At 47.4% G+C, this 21392-nt stretch overlaps 1 protein-coding gene across 1 annotated transcript in view; it reads left to right on the top strand.

Moving 5' to 3' along the window:
* The window catches only part of atr (ATR serine/threonine kinase), a 39129-nt gene that overhangs the window by 5053 nt on the left and 12684 nt on the right, over positions 1-21392 (top strand). The window contains exons 12-38 of the mRNA XM_065018868.1: positions 56-227; positions 319-474; positions 2143-2433; positions 2605-2694; positions 2843-3069; positions 3170-3313; positions 3385-3478; positions 3685-3810; positions 3898-4104; positions 4205-4318; positions 4416-4531; positions 4611-4731; positions 4974-5111; positions 5727-5937; positions 6100-6266; positions 6353-6517; positions 6637-6728; positions 6815-6906; positions 7002-7179; positions 7267-7452; positions 7978-8134; positions 9974-10073; positions 10149-10228; positions 11009-11151; positions 11246-11343; positions 12434-12663; positions 12825-12959. Of these exons, the coding sequence (XP_064874940.1) occupies positions 56-227; positions 319-474; positions 2143-2433; positions 2605-2694; positions 2843-3069; positions 3170-3313; positions 3385-3478; positions 3685-3810; positions 3898-4104; positions 4205-4318; positions 4416-4531; positions 4611-4731; positions 4974-5111; positions 5727-5937; positions 6100-6266; positions 6353-6517; positions 6637-6728; positions 6815-6906; positions 7002-7179; positions 7267-7452; positions 7978-8134; positions 9974-10073; positions 10149-10228; positions 11009-11151; positions 11246-11343; positions 12434-12663; positions 12825-12959 (4030 nt within the window). The remainder of the gene's footprint in view (positions 1-55; positions 228-318; positions 475-2142; positions 2434-2604; positions 2695-2842; positions 3070-3169; positions 3314-3384; positions 3479-3684; positions 3811-3897; positions 4105-4204; positions 4319-4415; positions 4532-4610; positions 4732-4973; positions 5112-5726; positions 5938-6099; positions 6267-6352; positions 6518-6636; positions 6729-6814; positions 6907-7001; positions 7180-7266; positions 7453-7977; positions 8135-9973; positions 10074-10148; positions 10229-11008; positions 11152-11245; positions 11344-12433; positions 12664-12824; positions 12960-21392) is intronic.

Here is a 21392-nt window from a genome sequence, read left to right as displayed (position 1 = left end):
ACCCGCCTCTTTCTCTCTGTCTCTCCCTCCCTCCCTCTCTCTCTCTCTCCCCCAGGGCTGCTAAGGGTAGCTTGGTGTCGTTCTCTCTCCTGAGGTTACTGCACTGTCTCCTGTCCAAGTCCTCTCCTGTCTCTGTCTCAGCCTACACACAGATCACTGCCCTGGCCACAGCTAGAGGACTCAAGCTACAGACACTGTTCAGTCAGTACAAGAACCCTGTCTGCCAGGTAACCCTGTCTGCCAACACACACATACTTGTATATAATCACTAACTGTCTGCTTGTACCTGGTTGTACCAGTGTTGGTGTGTGTGTTTAGTTCCTGGTAGAGTCTCTCCACTCGCGTCACGTCGGCTCCCTGCGGAGCACGCCAGAGCAAGGTAGCCAGCTAGCCAATCAGAGAGAAGTAGCTCTGGACATCCTGTCTCAGGTCGCCCACGCCTTTGACTTCCCTGACCTGCAGCGCTTCCTCACGGTATGTACACACACGCACACATACATACAGTTGAAGTCGGAAGTTTACACACACTTAGGTTGGAATCATTAAGACTAATGTTTCAACCACTCCACAAATTTCTTGTTAACAAACTATAGTTTTGGCATGTCGGTTAGGACATCGACTTGGTGCATGTCAACAATTGTTGACAGACAGATTATTTCACTTATAATTCACTGTATCACAATTCCAGTGGGTCAGAAGTTTACATACACTAAGTTGACTGTGCCTTTAAACAGCTTGGAAAATTCCAGAAAATTATGTCATGGCTTTAGAAGCTTCTAATAGGCTAATTAACATCATTTGAGTCAATTGGAGGTGTATCTGTGGATGTATTTCAAGGCCTACCTTCAAACACAGTTCCTCTTTGCTTGACATGGGGAAAATCAAAAGAAAACAGCCAAGACCTCAGAAAACAATTGTAGACCATTTCCAAACGCCTAAAGGTACCACGTTCATCTGTATAATCAATAGTATGCAAATATAAACACCATGGGACCATGCAGCCATCATACCGCTCAGGAAGGAGATGTGTTCTGTCTCTTAGAGATTAATGTACTTTGGTGCGAAAAGTGCAAATCAATCCCAGAACAACAGCAAAGGACCCTGTGAAGATGCTGGAGGGAACAGGTACAATAGTTTCTATATCCACAGTAAAATGAGTCCTATATCGACATAACCTGAAAGGCCGCTCAGCAAGGATGAAGCCACTGCTCCAAAACCGCCATAAAAAAGCCAGACTACTGTTTGCAACTGCACATGGGGACAAATATCATACTTTTAGGAGAAATTTCCTCTGGTCTGATGAAACACAAATAGAACTGTTTGGCCATAATGACCATCGTTATGTTTGGAGGAAAAAGGGGGAGGCTTGCAAGCTGAAGAACACCATCCCAACCATGAAGCGCGGGGGTGGCAGCATCATGTTGTGGGGGTACTTTGCTGCAGGAGGGACTGGTGCACTTCACAAAGTAGATGACATCATGAGCAGGAAAATTATGTGGATATATTGAAGCAACATCTCAAGACATAAGTTAAAGCTTGGTCGCAAATGGGTCTTCCAAATGGACAATGACCCCAAGCATACTTCCAAAGTTGTGGCAAAATGGCTTAAGGACAACAAAGTGAAGGTATTGGAGTGGCCATCACAAAATCCTGACCTCAATCCTATAGAAAATGTATGGGCAGAACTGAAAAAGCGTGTGCGATCAGGGAGGCCTACAAACCTGACTCAGTTACTCCAGCTCTGTCAGGAGGAATGGGCCAAAATTCACCCAACTTATTGTGGGAAGCTTGTGGAAGGCTACCTGAAACGTTTGACCCAAGTTAAACAAGTTAAAGGCAATGCTACCAAATACTAATTGAGTGTATGTAAACTTCTGACCCAAAGGGAATGTGATGAAAGAAATAAAAGCTGACAAATCATTCTCTCAACTATTATTCTGACATGTCACATTAAAATGAAGTGGTGATCCTAAATGACCTAAGACTAGGAATTTTTACTAGGATTAAATGTCAGAAATTGTGAAAAACACAAACAAATTTCAGTTTGTTTATTATAATCTAGAACTTGATATTGAAATCAGCAAGGATTTAATTTGGACCAATTGAAATGTGTGTATACAGTATGTGTGTGTGTGTTTGCAGAGGACTCTCCAGGTGCTCCTCCCCTATCTGGCCGCAAAGGCCAGCGCCACAGGCTCCGCCCTCATCAGGACACTGGCCAATGAGATGAAAGCGAACCGGCGCGAGATCCTGATCAACAACTTCAAGTACATCTTCAGTCACCTGGTGTGTTCCTGCACTAAGGAGGAGCTGGAGAGAGCCTTCCACTACCTCCAGAGAGAGACGGAGATAGAGCTGGGCTCTCTGCTGAGGCAGGACTTCCAGGGCCTGCACAACGAGCTGCTGCTACGCCTGGGAGAACACTACCAACAAGTACACACACTGGGGCATCGCTTTGTGTCCAACATCCTTTAGCTGGAATATGTTCACTTCATGTCATCATGGCCTTTTGTGGCTTATTGCGTTGTCTGTGTAGATGTTTAATGGTTTGACCGTGTGTTTGTGTGTAGGTGTTTAATGGTCTGACCGTGTGTTTGTGTGTAGGTGTTTAATGGTCTGGCCATCCTGGCCTCATTTGCCTCCAATGATGACCCGTACCAGGGACCCCGTGACATCACCACCCCGGAACACATGGTAATGACATCACACTGATGACATCATTGCTTTTCTGATTAGTTTCTAGGAGATGCATCAGTCCTTTAGCAATGGCGAGGCTTCAGTGTCACTGAGTGCTTGGAAAACGTCTTCCTCTTTACTTTAAATCTCTCTCTCTCTCCCCCAGGCTGATTACCTCCAGCCCAAGCTGCTTGGCATCCTGGCCTTCTTCAACATGCAGCTGCTGAGCTCCAGTGCTGGGGAGAAGGACGGTAAGAAGATGGCCCTGACCAGCCTGATGGCCCTGATGAAGATGATGGGCTCCAAACACACCAGCTCAGTCCGAGTCAAGATGATGACCACACTACGGACTGGACTACGATACAGACAAGACTTCCCTCTGCTCTGCTGCCAGTCAGTACACATAGTGCTGACACATACACACACACACACACTAATTCAGTTTGCTTGCTTCCTTCTTCCTGGTTATAACTTATGTTTCCTGTGTGGACAGGACGTGGGAGTGTTTTGTGCGTACGGTAGAGCCCGCCCACCTGGGGCCGCTGCTCAGTCATGTGATCGTGGCGCTTCTTCCGCTGATACCACTCCAGCCCAGAGAGACTGCTGCTATAATACACTACCTCATACTGGACAACAGGTAACTGGACACATACACACCACCCACACACCACCCACACACACGTAACAATCTCTGTCTGTGTCCTACAGGGAAGAGGTGCAGGACTATCTCCATGAAATCTACTTCCTGCCAGACCACCCTGAACTCAAAGACATACACACTGTCCTGCAGGACTACAAGAAGGTGGGAACACACACACACACACACAGTCCTACAAAAGGTGAGTACACACATATGGGTTTTTACCCTGGCCAGATAAAGTCCTTCCAGCCTTTGGTCCGTAGGCCTGAGACGTTCACCCAAAAACACTGTTTTACTCCGCAGGGGAAAAGCACCAATACACTCACTTTTGATGATGACGAAGATAATGAAGGTACTCTTCTCTCTAGTTGACATCCAGGACCAGTGACCTGGCTGCAGGCCTGCAGCTCTCCATGAGGGCTGTCCAACACGAGAACCTGGACGTCAGAGTTCACGCTCTGACCAGCCTCAAGGATATGATGCACAGCAACCAGGTGTGTGTGTTGTTTCTGTAACAACACATGATTCATAGTTGTCACATTTTGTGTGTGTTGCTGAGATGCTGTGTGTGTGTTCTCTAGGAGTGGTTGCTGCGACAGGTGTGTGCGTCGGAGGCGGTAGAGCCAGTCATCTCCTCATTAGTCTCAGTGTTACTGCGAGGTTGTCAGGACTCTTCCCCGACGGCCAGGCTGCTGTGTGGGGAGTGTCTGGGGGAACTGGGGGCCGTGGACCCTGGACGGCTGGACCTCTCGCGCACACACACACACGGCAGCAGCAACACCTTCGTGGTAAGGACAGAGTGAAAACGCTGTGAAATGAACCCAGAAAGGAAACAGCGTTTCTTCCAATTTGTTGAATCTGAATAAATATTTGTGTGTGTGTGTGTAGAGTGGGGTGGAGGAGAGTAACTTTGCCTATGAACTACTGACGGAACTGACCAGGACTTTCTTGGCGTATGCTGATGATGTCAGAGCACAGGACTCGGCAGCCTATGCAATGCAGGTACACACACAATATAATTCTTTATTATTCACAACCAATTCATTCATTGGAGGCAAAAACATGGAGCTCCTTCCTGACACGTGTGTGTTTGTTCCAGGAGCTGCTATCTATATTTGAGTGTCGTGAGGGCCGTAGTGACTCCCCTGGTCGACGGCTGTGGAGGAGATTCCCTGAACAAGTCCAAGAGATACTGGAGCCTCACCTCAACAGCAGGTACTCTCTCTCTCTCTCACTATCTCACTCTCTCACACACACACACATACACACCACATCATCTCTCCTGTTTGTGTAGGTATAAGAGCAGTCAAAAGGTGGTGAACTGGTCCAAGGTGAAGAAGCCTGTCTACCTCAGCAGCCGAGGAACCAAGTTCTCTGATTGGTCAGCTACCTGGGCCGGATACCTCATCAGCAAGGTAACCTCTGAGCCGGGACTTTAACCACTGTCAGCTAGCTTTGCTGGATACCTCACCAGCCAGGTCAGTATTGAAATCTATACCAGAGTTCATGGCCAACAATAAAAAAAACACTGGTCCCAACATTAAACCCTGTGGTACACACTTTTAAATGTATATGTGGTAACGCTGTTTTTAATTTATAAACCAATTCAAATTGTTTGGGGGATAACTTTCCGACATGTTGTATGGGTTTGTTTCAGGTGAGACATGAGTTGGCCAGCAAGGTATTCACCTGTTGCAGTTTCATCATCAAACACGACTACAAAGTTACCATCTACCTGCTGCCCCATATACTGCTTTACATGCTGATGGGCTGCACTGCTGTTGAACAAGGAGAGGTACCACACACAGCTCACTACCTCCTCTTTCTTTATGACTAATATAATTACAACAACTAAAAGCTTATTTGGATCAAATGAACATAATTAACTCCAACTGAGATTACATTTATTGTGACATTAAATGATTGATCTGGCCTCTCGAGTGGCGCAGTGGTCTAAGGCACTGCATCGCAGTGCTTGAGGCATCACTACAGACCCGGGTTTGATCCCAGGCTGTGTCGCAACCGGCCGTGACCGGGAGTCCCATAGTGCGGCGCACAATTGGCCCAGTGTCGCCCGGGTCAGGGGAGGGTTTGGCTCATCGCGTTCTAGTGACTCCTTGTGGTGGGCCGGGCACCTGCAGGCTGACTTCGGTCGTCAGTTGAACAGTGTTTCCTCCAAGACATTGGTGCAGCTGGCTTCCTGGTTGAGCGGGCAGGTGTTAAGAAGCGCTGTTTGGCGGGTCATGTTTCGGAGGATGCATGACTCAACCTTCGTCTTTCCCGAGCCCGTTGGGGAGTTGCAGCGATGAGACAAGATCGTAAATACCAATTAGATATCACAAAAGTGTGGCGGAAAAGGTGGTCAAATACAAAAAAAAATGTAAAAGTTCAATTAAATCTGTTTCTCCAGGTAACAGAGGAAATGCTGGCTGTGCTCACAGAGGGTGATGGGCGTGGCGGGCGTGTCCAGGAGGCCTCATCTAGCCTTTCACAGCTCAATACTCAGAACCAGGAAGCAACGTCCAGCCTATCACAGCTGAGCACCCAGACGGTGTTCAGTATGCTGGCTCACCTCACCCAGTGGAGCCGACACACACTGTCGGCTAGAATCAAACACAGTGGTTAGTAACACACACACTTCATTGCTGAACCTCAGAATGCACTGTGTAATAACAGCTCAGCTCAGGCGTGGAATTATGATTCGCTTTGAAGTGTCTCCTTTTGTCTCTGTGTGTGTGTGTGTGTGTGTGTGTGTGTGTGTGTGTGTGTGTGTGTGTTTACAGAAAGTGGTGACTACCAGCGGGTGGTAGCGTTTCTAAAAGGCATCCCTCAGGACGTGTTAGCCAAGGCCTCTCTACGGTCTAAAGCCTACACCAGAGCCCTGATGCACTTCGAGGCTTACATACTGGAGAACAAAGAGGACATCCAAGATCATCTGAGCTTCCTACAGGTAACTCTCTCACACACCACCGCATCACGTCTACCGGTGAGACACATACTGATTAGAGAATCCTAACACATAGTGTGTGTGTGCAGACGCTGTACGCGGCCATGCACGAACCGGACGGTGTGAGGGGTGCGAACGCTCTCCGGCGGGAAGAGCCGTCCCTACGGGAACAGATTCTAGAACACGAGAGCATCGGGTTGCTAAGAGACGCTACGGCCTGCTACGACCGGGCCATACAGCTGGAGTCCGACCAGGTAACACGCACGCACTCACACACAAACACAGACACACACACACACGTGTTGATGAAGTGTGCATCAGTATATGTGGTTGTGAATACAGACTGCAGTGAAATCTCTGTCTCCCTGTCTAGATAGGACACTACCATGGGGTGATGAGTTCTATGCTGGGGCTGGGACAGCTCTCTACTGTCGTCACACAGGTCAATGGAGTCCTGGCCAACAGGTGACAAAACACACACATCCATGCTAGTCCAGTAAATGAGTCCTTTCCATTGTAAACACAGGTTATTTTCACCTGGTTATCCGTAGGCCCCAGTGGAAGTCTGATCTGAACACCTACAGGGTGGAAGCTGCCTGGAAGCTCAGCAAGTGGGACCTACTGGAGGACTACCTGGGCTCTGGTGAGAACACACACACACACACACACACGTTGACGTTGTTGACATTGCTATAACATTTGACCGTTGTTTTGGTGTGTGTGTGTGTGTGTGTGCAGATCGTAAGTCCAGCACGTGGGGTGTGAGGCTGGGTCAGATGCTGCTAGCGGCTAAGCGGCGCGACGCGGAGACGTTCTACGACAAACTGAAGCTGGTCAGGACAGAGCAGGTGGTGCCTCTAGCTGCTGCTAGCTATGAGACTGGGACCTACCAGAGAGGATACGAATACATCGTCAGGTCACACACTAACCTACTCACACACAGATGCACCCACCTTTATACACACATACAGGCACACTGATGTGTGTATTTGTGTGTGTTTAGACTCCACATGCTGAGTGAGTTGGAGCATGCCTTCACTGACCTCCAGAGACAGAGAGAAGGCCATGCCCCTAGCACAGCCACGCTGCCCTCCCATTGGCCAGATCGGCTAGAGATGACCCAGAATTCTTTCCGCGCCAAAGAGCCAATCCTGGCCCTGCGGCGAGCCCTGCTGAGCATCGGCTCAAGGTGAGTTCCACTAGACTCTTTGAACCCAGTGTAAAGGAATATTTGATGTTTGTGCTTTTCTAATAACCAATTAGACTGGGTTCATGTAAGTGACTGGGAAGAATCCTCACTATCAGTATCTGCAACTAGGCAGTACGCCCAGACCCTTGTTTTGAGAACGAAAGATATGTCCGTTTGAAGGACTCAGCTTGGAGAGAAGAAGCCTCGTGAGGTATTGGTTTGTAACATGCATGAACCAAATGAATGAATTTTGAATAATGGATAAGCTAAATCATGCAAATATAAGTAGTATATAAGAGAAGTAACTCGACTGCTCCTTTCAGACCGGTTCTTTATGCATCTAAGTTTGACTGTGACCTCTCCAGCTTGCTGTTAATAATCAATTATTCACTTAATGCGGACTTCAGGTGTACCTGGTGGTCATTTCCACAACACTAAAGCCGAGGCAATCACTCTGAGAGCTAATGCTAATTTTCACATCACAGGCAAGGTTACTCATTTTGTGTGTGTGTGTGTGTGTCTCAGTGTGTGTGAGGGGCTGGTCGGAGAGTGCTGGCTGCAGAGTGCCCGGGTGGCCAGGAAGGCAGGACATCACCAGACGGCCTTCAACGCTCTGCTGAACGGACAGAACACACACACTGCCGAACTACTGACAGAGAAGGCCAAGTGGCTATGGTCCAAGGTACACGCATATAAACACTAACCTACTCTCTCATACACACAAACACATATACTCTCACTCACTCACACACACACACACACACTGCCGAACTACTGACAGAGAAGGCCAAGTGGCTATGGTCCAAGGTACACGCATATAAACACTAACCTACTCTCTCATACACACAAACACATATACTCTCACTCACTCACTCACACACACTGCCGAACTACTGACAGAGAAGGCCAAGTGGCTATGGTCCAAGGTACACGCATATAAACACTAACCTACTCTCTCTTACACACAGACACATATACTCTCACTCACTCACACACACTGCCGAACTACTGACAGAGAAGGGCAAGTGGCTATGGTCCAAGGTACACGCATATAAACACTAACCTACTCTCTCATACACACAAACACATATACTCTCACTCACTCACACACACTGCCGAACTACTGACAGAGAAGGCCAAGTGGCTATGGTCCAAGGTACACTCATATAAACACTAACCTACTCTCTCTTACACACAAACACATATACTCTCACTCACACACACACACTGCCGAACTACTGACAGAGAAGGCCAAGTGGCTATGGTCCAAGGTACACGCATATAAACACTAACCTACTCTCTCTTACACACAGACACATATACTCTCACTCACTCACACACACTGCCGAACTACTGACAGAGAAGGGCAAGTGGCTATGGTCCAAGGTACACGCATATAAACACTAACCTACTCTCTCATACACACAAACACATATACTCTCACTCACTCACACACACTGCCGAACTACTGACAGAGAAGGCCAAGTGGCTATGGTCCAAGGTGCACGCATATAAACACTAACCTACTCTCTCATACACACAAACACATATACTCTCACTCACTCACTCACACACACTGCCGAACTACTGACAGAGAAGGCCAAGTGGCTATGGTCCAAGGTACACGCATATAAACACTAACCTACTCTCTCTTACACACAGACACATATACTCTCACTCACTCACACACACTGCCGAACTACTGACAGAGAAGGGCAAGTGGCTATGGTCCAAGGTACACGCATATAAACACTAACCTACTCTCTCATACACACAAACACATATACTCTCACTCACTCACACACACTGCCGAACTACTGACAGAGAAGGCCAAGTGGCTATGGTCCAAGGTGCACGCATATAAACACTAACCTACTCTCTCATACACACAAACACATATACTCTCACTCACACACACACACTGCCGAACTACTGACAGAGAAGGCCAAGTGGCTATGGTCCAAGGTACACGCATATAAACACTAACCTACTCTCTCATACACACAAACACATATACTCTCACTCACACACACACACTGCCGAACTACTGACAGAGAAGGCCAAGTGGCTATGGTCCAAGGTACACGCATATAAACACTAACCTACTCTCATACACACAAACACATATACTCTCACTCACTCACACACACTGCCGAACTACTGACAGAGAAGGCCAAGTGGCTATGGTCCAAGGTACACGCATATAAACACTAACCTACTCTCTCTTACACACAAACACATATACTCTCACTCACTCACACACACTGCCGAACTACTGACAGAGAAGGCCAAGAGGCTATGGTCCAAGGTACACGCATATAAACACTAACCTACTCTCTCTTACACACAGACACATATACTCTCACTCACTCACACACACTGCCGAACTACTGACAGAGAAGGGCAAGTGGCTATGGTCCAAGGTACACGCATATAAACACTAACCTACTCTCTCTTACACACAAACACATATGCTCTCACTCACACACACTCACATGCATCTCTCTCTGTGTCTCTGTAGGGAGATGTCCACCAGGCGTTGATAGTTCTCCAGAAGGGAGTGACTCAGTGTTTCCCAGTCGACCAGCCTCTCTCAGACCAGAGGAGTCTACAGACCAAAGGTAAAGTCCACTGTTGTTAATAATGACATAGCATAATGAGATGTAATTATAGGTCATGATGATATGGTGTTTCAGGTAAAGCCATGCTTCTGGTGGGACGCTTCATGGAGGAGACAGCCAACTTTGAGTCCAACGCCATCATGAAGGCCTACAAGGTACCTAGTACGATACTACCCGACATTATACTACCCAACGCGATACTACCCAACTACCCGACATTATACTACCCGACATTATACTACCCGACTACCCGACATTATACTACCCGACATTATACTACCCGACTACCCGACATTATACTACCCGACATTATACTACCCGACTACCCGACATTATACTACCCGACATTATACTACCCGACATTAGACTACCCGACATTATACTACCCGACTACCCGACATTATACTACCCGACTACCCGACATTATACTACCGACTACCCGACATTATACTACCCGACTACCCGACATTATACTACCCAACTACCCGACATTATACTACCCAACTACCCGACATTATACTACCCAACGCGATACTACCCAACTACCCGACATTATACTACCCAACTACCCGACATTATACTACCCAACTACCCGACATTATACTACCCGACATTATACTACCCAACGCAATACTACCCAACTACCCGACATTCTACTACCCAACGCGATACAACCCAACACTATCAACCATATACTACCCAAAGCCCTACTACCCAAGACGATACTACCCGAACTATGAACCATATATTACCCAACGCTATACTACCCAACACTATCAACCATATACTACGCAATGCTATACTACCCCAATGCAATACTACCCAACACTATCAACCATATACTACCCAACACTATACTACCCAACAGTGTCCAGTGCCATCATGAAGGCTTACAATGTACCCAACACTAACGTTGCCTCCCTCTACCTCTGCAGGATGTGACCACCCTGCTACCAGAGTGGGAGGATGGTAACTTCTACCTGGCTAAATACTATGACAAGTTGATGCCCATGGTGACAGACAACAAGCTGGAGAAACAGGGCAACCTCATACGATACATCGTCACCTACTTTGGAAAGTAAGACGAGCATCTCTCCTGTCGTAATATTGAAATGTCTACTGCCGAATATTGTCGCCACCACTTCTGAACTATGTCCTGTGTTGTTGTCCAGAGCTCTGCAGTTTGGGAACCAGTACATCTATCAGGCCATGCCTCGGATGCTGTCTCTCTGGCTGGACTTCGGGGCCAAAGTCTACGAGTATGAGAAAGGTAACAGTGTCAGTGAGGGGGAGAAGGGTAACAGTGTGTTGGTCAGTGAGGGGGAGAAGGGTAACAGTGTGTTGGTCAGTGAGGGGGAGAAGGGTAGCAGTGTGTTGGTCAGTGAGGGGGAGAAGGGTAACAGTGTGTTGGTCAGTGAGGTGGAGAAAGGTAACAGTGTGTTGGTCAGTGAGGGGGAGAAAGGTAAGTGTGTTGGTCACTGAGGGGGAGAAAGGTAACAGTGAGGGGCAGAAAGGTAACAGTGTGTTGGTCACTGAGGGGGAGAAAGGTAACAGGGTGTTGGTCAGTGAGGGGCAGAAAGGTAACAGTGTGTTGGTCACTGAGGGGGAGAAAGGTAACAGGGTGTTGGTCACTGAGGGGGAGAAAGGTAACAGTGTGTGTGTTGGTCACTGAGGGGGAGAAAGGTAACAGTGTGTGTGTTGGTCAGTGAGGGGGAGAAAGGTAACAGTGTGTGTGTGTTGGTCAGTGAGGGGGAGAAAGGTAACAGTGTGTGTGTTGGTCAGTGAGGGGGAGAAAGGAAACAGTGTGTGTGTTGGTCATTGAGGGGGAGAAAGGAAACAGTGTGTGTGTTGGTCAGTGAGGGGGAGAAAGGTAACGGTGTGTGTGTTGGTCAGTGAGGGGGAGAAAGGTAACAGTGTGTGTGTTGGTCAGTGAGGGGGAGAAAGGTAACAGTGTGTGTGTTGGTCAGTGAGGGGGAGAAAGGAAACAGTGTGTGTGTTGGTCAGTGAGGGTGAGAAAGGAAACAGTGTGTGTGTTGGTCAGTGAGGGGGAGAAAGGTAACGGTGTGTGTGTTGGTCAGTGAGGGGGAGAAAGGTAACAGTGTGTGTGTTGGTCAGTGAGGGGGAGAAAGGTAACAGTGTGTGTGTTGGTCAGTGAGGGGGAGAAAGGTAACAGTGTGTTGGTCAGTGAGGGGGAGAAAGGTAACAGTGAGGGGGAGAAAGGTAACAGTGTGTTGGTCAGTGAGGGGGAGAAAGGTAAGTGTGTTGGTGTTCCTCTTGCTCTGTGTATCTCTCCTAGAAGGGCCTTTAGAGAAGCCGAGACGTGTTGAACTGAATAACATGTCCATCCCTCCCCTCCATAGCGGGTCGAGCGGAGCGGCAGATACGCGTGGAGCTGGGGAAGATCAACCAGGTGGTCAGCGACCACTGTACCAGGCTGGCTCCATACCAGTTCCTCACTGCCTTCTCCCAGCTCATCTCCAGGGTGTGTCACAGCAGTGAGGACGTCTTCAACGTCCTCATGGACATCGCTGCCAAGGTGCTGCTGGCCTACCCTCAGCAGGCCATGTGGTTGATGACCGCAGTGTCCAAGGTAGGGTAGGGTAGGGGAGGGGTGTGGTGTGAGTGTGTGGGGCAGGAAGGGATGTGTGTCTGCGTAGCTACTGTCCTACCTTGCATGGAGATTATAATGATACTTGAGAAAGTGATTTTCATGTCATAGGCTCAAAGCATTGCTAAATGTGTGTGTTCCAGTCGTCCTACCCCACCCGTATGAACCGATGTAAGGAGATCCTGAGGAAGGCTGTCAGTCTGAAGGAGAGTCTGGGGAAGTTCATAGGAGATGCCAACAGACTGACTGACAAACTACTGGAGCTCTGCAACAAGCCGGTACACACACACACACACACACACACACACACACACACTGCAGACACACACACACACACACACACACTGCAGACACACACACACACACTGCAGACATACACACCCTGCTAACACACACACACCCTGCTAACATATCAGTATGGGGTCCATTTCTCTCTCTCTGTATTCCAGGTGGATGGTAACAGTAGTACTCTCAGTATGGGGTCCATTTCTCTCTCTCTCTGTATTCCAGGTGGATGGTAACAGTAGTAGTCTCAGTATGGGGTCCATTTCTCTCTCTCTGTATTCCAGGTGGATGGTAACAGTAGTCTCAGTATGGGGTCCATTTCTCTCTCTCTGTATTCCAGGTGGATGGTAACAGTAGTACTCTCAGTATGGGGTCCATTTCTCTCTCTGTATTCCAGGTGGATGGTAACAGTACTCTCAGTATGGGGTCCATTTCTCTCTCTCTGTATTCCAGGTGGATGGTAACAGTAGTACTCTCAGTATGGGGTCCATTTCTCTCTCTGTATTCCAGGTGGATGGTAACAGTACTCTCAGTATGGGGTCCATTTCTCTCTCTCTGTATTCCAGGTGGATGGTAACAGTAGTACTCTCAGTATGGGGTCCATTTCTCTCTCTCTGTATTCCAGGTGGATGGTAACAGTAGTACTCTCAGTATGGGGTCCATGTCTCTCTCTCTGTATTCCAGGTGGATGGTAACAGTACTCTCAGTATGGGGTCCATTTCTCTCTCTCTGCATTCCAGGTGGATGGTAACAGTAGTACTCTCAGTATGGGGTCCATTTCTCTCTCTCTGTATTCCAGGTGGATGGTAACAGTAGTAGTCTCAGTATGGGGTCCATTTCTCTCTCTCTGTATTCCAGGTGGATGGTAACAGTAGTACTCTCAGTATGGGGTCCATTTCTCTCTCTCTGTATTCCAGGTGGATGGTAACAGTACTCTCAGTATGGGGTCCATGTCTCTCTCTCTGTATTCCAGGTGGATGGTAACAGTACTCTCAGTATGGGGTCCATTTCTCTCTCTCTCTGTATTCCAGGTGGATGGTAACAGTAGTAGTCTCAGTATGGGGTCCATTTCTCTCTCTGTATTCCAGGTGGATGGTAACAGTAGTCTCAGTATGGGGTCCATTTCTCTCTCTCTGTATTCCAGGTGGATGGTAACAGTAGTAGTCTCAGTATGGGGTCCATTTCTCTCTCTCTGTATTCCAGGTGGATGGTAACAGTAGTACTCTCAGTATGGGGTCCATTTCTCTCTCTCTGTATTCCAGGTGGATGGTAACAGTACTCTCAGTATGGGGTCCATTTCTCTCTCTCTGTATTCCAGGTGGATGGTAACAGTAGTCTCAGTATGGGGTCCATTTCTCTCTCTCTATATTCCAGGTGGATGGTAACAGTAGTAGTCTCAGTATGGGGTCCATTTCTCTCTCTCTGTATTCCAGGTGGATGGTAACAGTAGTAGTCTCAGTATGGGGTCCATTTCTCTCTCTCTCTCTGTATTCCAGGTGGATGGTAACAGTACTCTCAGTATGGGGTCCATGTCTCTCTCTCTGTATTCCAGGTGGATGGTAACAGTAGTACTCTCAGTATGGGGTCCATTTCTCTCTCTCTGTATTCCAGGTGGATGGTAACAGTAGTCTCAGTATGGGGTCCATTTCTCTCTCTCTGTATTCCAGGTGGATGGTAACAGTAGTAGTCTCAGTATGGGGTCCATTTCTCTCTCTCTGTATTCCAGGTGGATGGTAACAGTAGTCTCAGTATGGGGTCCATTTCTCTCTCTCTGTATTCCAGGTGGATGGTAACAGTACTCTCAGTATGGGGTCCATGTCTCTCTCTCTGTATTCCAGGTGGATGGTAACAGTAGTAGTCTCAGTATGGGGTCCATTTCTCTCTCTCTCTGTATTCCAGGTGGATGGTAACAGTAGTACTCTCAGTATGGGGTCCATTTCTCTCTCTCTCTGTATTCCAGGTGGATGGTAACAGTAGTAGTCTCAGTATGGGGTCCATTTCTCTCTCTCTGTATTCCAGGTGGATGGTAACAGTAGTACTCTCAGTATGGGGTCCATTTCTCTCTCTCTGTATTCCAGGTGGATGGTAACAGTAGTACTCTCAGTATGGGGTCCATTTCTCTCTCTCTGTATTCCAGGTGGATGGTAACAGTAGTACTCTCAGTATGGGGTCCATTTCTCTCTCTCTGTATTCCAGGTGGATGGTAACAGTAGTACTCTCAGTATGGGGTCCATTTCTCTCTCTGTATTCCAGGTGGATGGTACCAGTAGTACTCTCAGTATGGGGTCCATTTCTCTCTCTCTCTCTGTATTCCAGGTGGATGGTAACAGTAGTAGTCTCAGTATGGGGTCCATTTCGCTCTCTCTGTATTCCAGGTGGATGGTAACAGTAGTACTCTCAGTATGGGGTCCATGTCTCTCTCTCTGTATTCCAGGTGGATGGTAACAGTACTCTCAGTATGGGGTCCATTTCTCTCTCTCTCTGTATTCCAGGTGGATGGTAACAGTAGTACTCTCAGTATGGGGTCCATTTCTCTCTCTCTCTCTGTATTCCAGGTGGATGGTAACAGTACTCTCAGTATGGGGTCCATGTCTGTCTCTCTGTATTCCAGGTGGATGGTAACAGTAGTAGTCTCAGTATGGGGTCCATTTCTCTCTCTCTCTGTATTCCAGGTGGATGGTAACAGTAGTACTCTCAGTATGGGGTCCATTTCTCTCTCTCTGTATTCCAGGTGGATTGTAACAGTAGTACTCTCAGTATGGGGTCCATTTCTCTCTCTCTCTGTATTCCAGGTGGATGGTAACAGTAGTAGTCTCAGTATGGGGTCCATTTCTCTCTCTCTGTATTCCAGGTGGATGGTAACAGTAGTAGTCTCAGTATGGGGTCCATTTCTCTCTCTCTGTATTCCAGGTGGATGGTAACAGTAGTACTCTCAGTATGGGGTCCATTTCTCTCTCTCTGTATTCCAGGTGGATGGTAACAGTAGTACTCTCAGTATGGGGTCCATTTCTCTCTCTGTATTCCAGGTGGATGGTAACAGTACTCTCAGTATGGGGTCCATTTCTCTCTCTGTATTCCAGGTGGATGGTAACAGTAGTACTCTCAGTATGGGGTCCATGTCTCTCTCTCTGTATTCCAGGTGGATGGTAACAGTACTCTCAGTATGGGGTCCATTTCTCTCTCTCTGTATTCCAGGTGGATGGTAACAGTAGTACTCTCAGTATGGGGTCCATTTCTCTCTCTCTCTGTATTCCAGGTGGATGGTAACAGTAGTCTCAGTATGGGGTCCATTTCTCTCTCTCTCTGTATTCCAGGTGGATGGTAACAGTAGTCTCAGTATGGGGTCCATTTCTCTCTCTCTGTATTCCAGGTGGATGGTAACAGTAGTCTCAGTATGGGGTCCATTTCTCTCTCTCTGTATTCCAGGTGGATGGTAACAGTAGTACTCTCAGTATGGGGTCCATTTCTCTCTCTCTGTATTCCAGGTGGATGGTAACAGTAGTACTCTCAGTATGGGGTCCATTTCTCTCTCTGTATTCCAGGTGGATGGTAACAGTAGTACTCTCAGTATGGGGTCCATTTCTCTCTCTGTATTCCAGGTGGATGGTAACAGTACTCTCAGTATGGGGTCCATTTCTCTCTCTCTGTATTCCAGGTGGATGGTACCAGTAGTACTCTCAGTATGGGGTCCATTTCTCTCTCTCTCTCTGTATTCCAGGTGGATGGTAACAGTAGTAGTCTCAGTATGGGGTCCATTTCGCTCTCTCTGTATTCCAGGTGGATGGTAACAGTACTCTCAGTATGGGGTCCATTTCTCTCTCTGTATTCCAGGTGGATGGTAACAGTAGTACTCTCAGTATGGGGTCCATGTCTCTCTCTCTGTATTCCAGGTGGATTGTAACAGTAGTACTCTCAGTATGGGGTCCATTTCTCTCTCTCTCTGTATTCCAGGTGGATGGTAACAGTAGTAGTCTCAGTATGGGGTCCATTTCTCTCTCTCTCTGTATTCCAGGTGGATGGTAACAGTAGTAGTCTCAGTATGGGGTCCATTTCTCTCTCTCTGTATTCCAGGTGGATGGTAACAGTAGTACTCTCAGTATGGGGTCCATTTCTCTCTCTCTGTATTCCAGGTGGATGGTACCAGTAGTACTCTCAGTATGGGGTCCATTTCTCTCTCTCTCTCTGTATTCCAGGTGGATGGTAACAGTAGTAGTCTCAGTATGGGGTCCATTTCGCTCTCTCTGTATTCCAGGTGGATGGTAACAGTACTCTCAGTATGGGGTCCATTTCTCTCTCTGTATTCCAGGTGGATGGTAACAGTAGTACTCTCAGTATGGGGTCCATGTCTCTCTCTCTGTATTCCAGGTGGATGGTAACAGTAGTACTCTCAGTATGGGGTCCATTTCTCTCTCTCTCTGTATTCCAGGTGGATGGTAACAGTAGTCTCAGTATGGGGTCCATTTCTCTCTCTCTCTGTATTCCAGGTGGATGGTAACAGTAGTCTCAGTATGGGGTCCATTTCTCTCTCTCTGTATTCCAGGTGGATGGTAACAGTAGTCTCAGTATGGGGTCCATTTCTCTCTCTCTGTATTCCAGGTGGATGGTAACAGTAGTACTCTCAGTATGGGGTCCATTTTCTCTCTCTGTATTCCAGGTGGATGGTAACAGTAGTACTCTCAGTATGGGGTCCATTTCTCTCTCTCTGTATTCCAGGTGGATGGTAACAGTAGTACTCTCAGTATGGGGTCCATTTCTCTCTCTCTGTATTCCAGGTGGATGGTAACAGTAGTACTCTCAGTATGGGGTCCATTTCTCTCTCTGTATTCCAGGTGGATGGTAACAGTAGTAGTCTCAGTATGGGGTCCATTTCTCTCTCTCTGTATTCCAGGTGGATGGTAACAGTAGTAGTCTCAGTATGGGGTCCATTTCTCTCTCTCTGTATTCCAGGTGGATGGTAACAGTAGTACTCTCCGTATGGGGTCCATTTCTCTCTCTCTCTCTCTGTATTCCAGGTGGATGGTAACAGTACTCTCAGTATGGGGTCCATTTCTCTCTCTCTGTATTCCAGGTGGATGGTAACAGTAGTCTCAGTATGGGGTCCATGTCTCTCTCTGTGTATTCCAGGTGGATGGTAACAGTACTCTCAGTATGGGGTCCATTTCTCTCTCTCTCTGTATTCCAGGTGGATGGTAACAGTACTCTCAGTATGGGGTCCATTTCTCTCTCTCTGTATTCCAGGTGGATGGTAACAGTAGTAGTCTCAGTATGGGGTCCATTTCTCTCTCTCTGTATTCCAGGTGGATGGTAACAGTAGTACTCTCAGTATGGGGTCCATTTCTCTCTCTCTTTATTCCAGGTGGATGGTAACAGTAGTACTCTCCGTATGGGGTCCATGTATTCCAGGTGGATGTTAACAGTACTCTCAGTATGGGGTCCATTTCTCTCTCTCTGTATTCCAGGTGGATGGTAACAGTAGTACTCTCCGTATGGGGTCCATTTCTCTCTCTCTCTCTCTGTATTCCAGGTGGATGGTAACAGTACTCTCAGTATGGGGTCCATTTCTCTCTCTCTGTATTCCAGGTGGATGGTAACAGTAGTAGTCTCAGTATGGGGTCCATTTCTCTCTCTCTGTATTCCAGGTGGATGGTAACAGTAGTACTCTCAGTATGGGGTCCATTTCTCTCTCTCTGTATTCCAGTTGGATGGTAACAGTACTCTCAGTATGAGGTCCATTTCTCTCTCTCTGTATTCCAGGTGGATGGTAACAGTAGTACTCTCAGTATGGGGTCCATTTTCTCTCTCTGTATTCCAGGTGGATGGTAACAGTAGTACTCTCAGTATGGGGTCCATTTCTCTCTCTGTATTCCAGGTGGATGGTAACAGTACTCTCAGTATGGGGTCCATTTCTCTCTCCCTGTATTCCAGGTGGATGGTAACAGTACTCTCAGTATGGGGTCCATTTCTCTCTCTCTGTATTCCAGGTGGATGGTAACAGTAGTACTCTCAGTATGGGGTCCATTTCTCTCTCTCTGTATTCCAGGTGGATGGTAACAGTAGTACTCTCAGTATGGGGTCCATTTCTCTCTCTCTCTGTATTCCAGGTGGATGGTAACAGTAGTAGTCTCAGTATGGGGTCCATGTCTCTCTCTCTGTATTCCAGGTGGATGGTAACAGTAGTAGTCTCAGTATGGGGTCCATTTCTCTCTCTCTGTATTCCAGGTGGATGGTAACAGTAGTAGTCTCAGTATGGGGTCCATTTCTCTCTCTCTCTGTATTCCAGGTGGATGGTAACAGTAGTACTCTCAGTATGGGGTCCATTTCTCTCTCTCTGTATTCCAGGTGGATGGTAACAGTAGTAGTCTCAGTATGGGGTCCATTTCTCTCTCCCTGTATTCCAGGTGGATGGTAACAGTACTCTCAGTATGGGGTCCATTTCTCTCTCTCTGTATTCCAGGTGGATGGTAACAGTAGTAGTGTCAATATGGGGTCCATTTCTCTCTCTCTGTATTCCAGGTGGATGGTAACAGTAGTAGTCTCAGTATGGGGTCTATTTCTCTCTCTGTATTCCAGGTGGATGGTAAACAGTACTCTCAGTATGGGGTCCATTTCTCTCTCTCTGTATTCCAGGTGGATTGTAACAGTAGTACTCTCAGTATGGGGTCCATTTCTCTCTCTCTGTATTCCAGGTGGATTGTAACAGTAGTACTCTCAGTATGGGGTCCATTTCTCTCTCTCTGTATTCCAGGTGGATGGTAACAGTAGTACTCTCAGTATGGGGTCCATTTCTCTCTCTCTGTATTCCAGGTGGATGGTAACAGTAGTAGTCTCAGTATGGGGTCCATTTCTCTCTCTCTGTATTCCAGGTGGATGGTAACAGTAGTACTCTCAGTATGGGGTCCATTTCTCTCTCTGTATTCCAGGTGGATGGTAACAGTAGTACTCTCAGTATGGGGTCCATTTCTCTCTCTGTATTCCAGGTGGATGGTACCAGTAGTACTCTCAGTATGGGGTCCATTTCTCTCTCTCTCTGTATTCCAGGTGGATGGTAACAGTAGTACTCTCAGTATGGGGTCCATGTCTCTCTCTCTGTATTCCAGGTGGATGGTAACAGTACTCTCAGTATGGGGTCCATTTCTCTCTCTCTCTGTATTCCAGGTGGATGGTAACAGTAGTACTCTCAGTATGGGGTCCATTTCTCTCTCTCTCTCTGTATTCCAGGTGGATGGTAACAGTACTCTCAGTATGGGGTCCATGTCTGTCTCTCTGTATTCCAGGTGGATGGTAACAGTAGTAGTCTCAGTATGGGGTCCATTTCTCTCTCTCTCTGTATTCCAGGTGGATGGTAACAGTAGTACTCTCAGTATGGGGTCCATTTCTCTCTATCTGTATTCCAGGTGGATTGTAACAGTAGTACTCTCAGTATGGGGTCCATTTCTCTCTCTCTGTATTCCAGGTGGATGGTAACAGTAGTAGTCTCAGTATGGGGTCCATTTTCTCTCTCTCTGTATTCCAGGTGGATGGTAACAGTAGTAGTCTCAGTATGGGGTCCATTTCTCTCTCTGTATTCCAGGTGGATGGTAACAGTAGTACTCTCAGTATGGGGTCCATTTCTCTCTCTCTGTATTCCAGGTGGATGGTACCAGTAGTACTCTCAGTATGGGGTCCATTTCTCTCTCTCTCTCTGTATTCCAGGTGGATGGTAACAGTAGTAGTCTCAGTATGGGGTCCATTTCGCTCTCTCTGTATTCCAGGTGGATGGTAACAGTACTCTCAGTATGGGGTCCATTTCTCTCTCTGTATTCCAGGTGGATGGTAACAGTAGTACTCTCAGTATGGGGTCCATGTCTCTCTCTCTGTATTCCAGGTGGATGGTAACAGTAGTACTCTCAGTATGGGGTCCATTTCTCTCTCTCTCTGTATTCCAGGTGGATGGTAACAGTAGTCTCAGTATGGGGTCCATTTCTCTCTCTCTCTGTATTCCAGGTGGATGGTAACAGTAGTCTCAGTATGGGGTCCATTTCTCTCTCTCTGTATTCCAGGTGGATGGTAACAGTAGTCTCAGTATGGGGTCCATTTCTCTCTCTCTGTATTCCAGGTGGATGGTAACAGTACTCTCAGTATGGGGTCCATTTCTCTCTCTCTGTATTCCAGGTGGATGGTAACAGTAGTAGTGTCAATATGGGGTCCATTTCTCTCTCTCTGTATTCCAGGTGGATGGTAACAGTAGTAGTCTCAGTATGGGGTCTATTTCTCTCTCTGTATTCCAGGTGGATGGTAAACAGTACTCTCAGTATGGGGTCCATTTCTCTCTCTCTGTATTCCAGGTGGATTGTAACAGTAGTACTCTCAGTATGGGGTCCATTTCTCTCTCTCTGTATTCCAGGTGGATTGTCCAGTAGTACTCTCAGTATGGGGTCCATTTTCTC

Source organism: Oncorhynchus nerka, linkage group LG5 (assembly GCF_034236695.1).
Source record: "Oncorhynchus nerka isolate Pitt River linkage group LG5, Oner_Uvic_2.0, whole genome shotgun sequence".
In the NCBI taxonomy this organism is placed as follows: Eukaryota; Metazoa; Chordata; class Actinopteri; order Salmoniformes; family Salmonidae; genus Oncorhynchus; species Oncorhynchus nerka.
The sequence above is the reverse complement of the archived record's forward strand: the minus strand, read 5'-3'. Positions and strand labels throughout refer to the sequence as shown.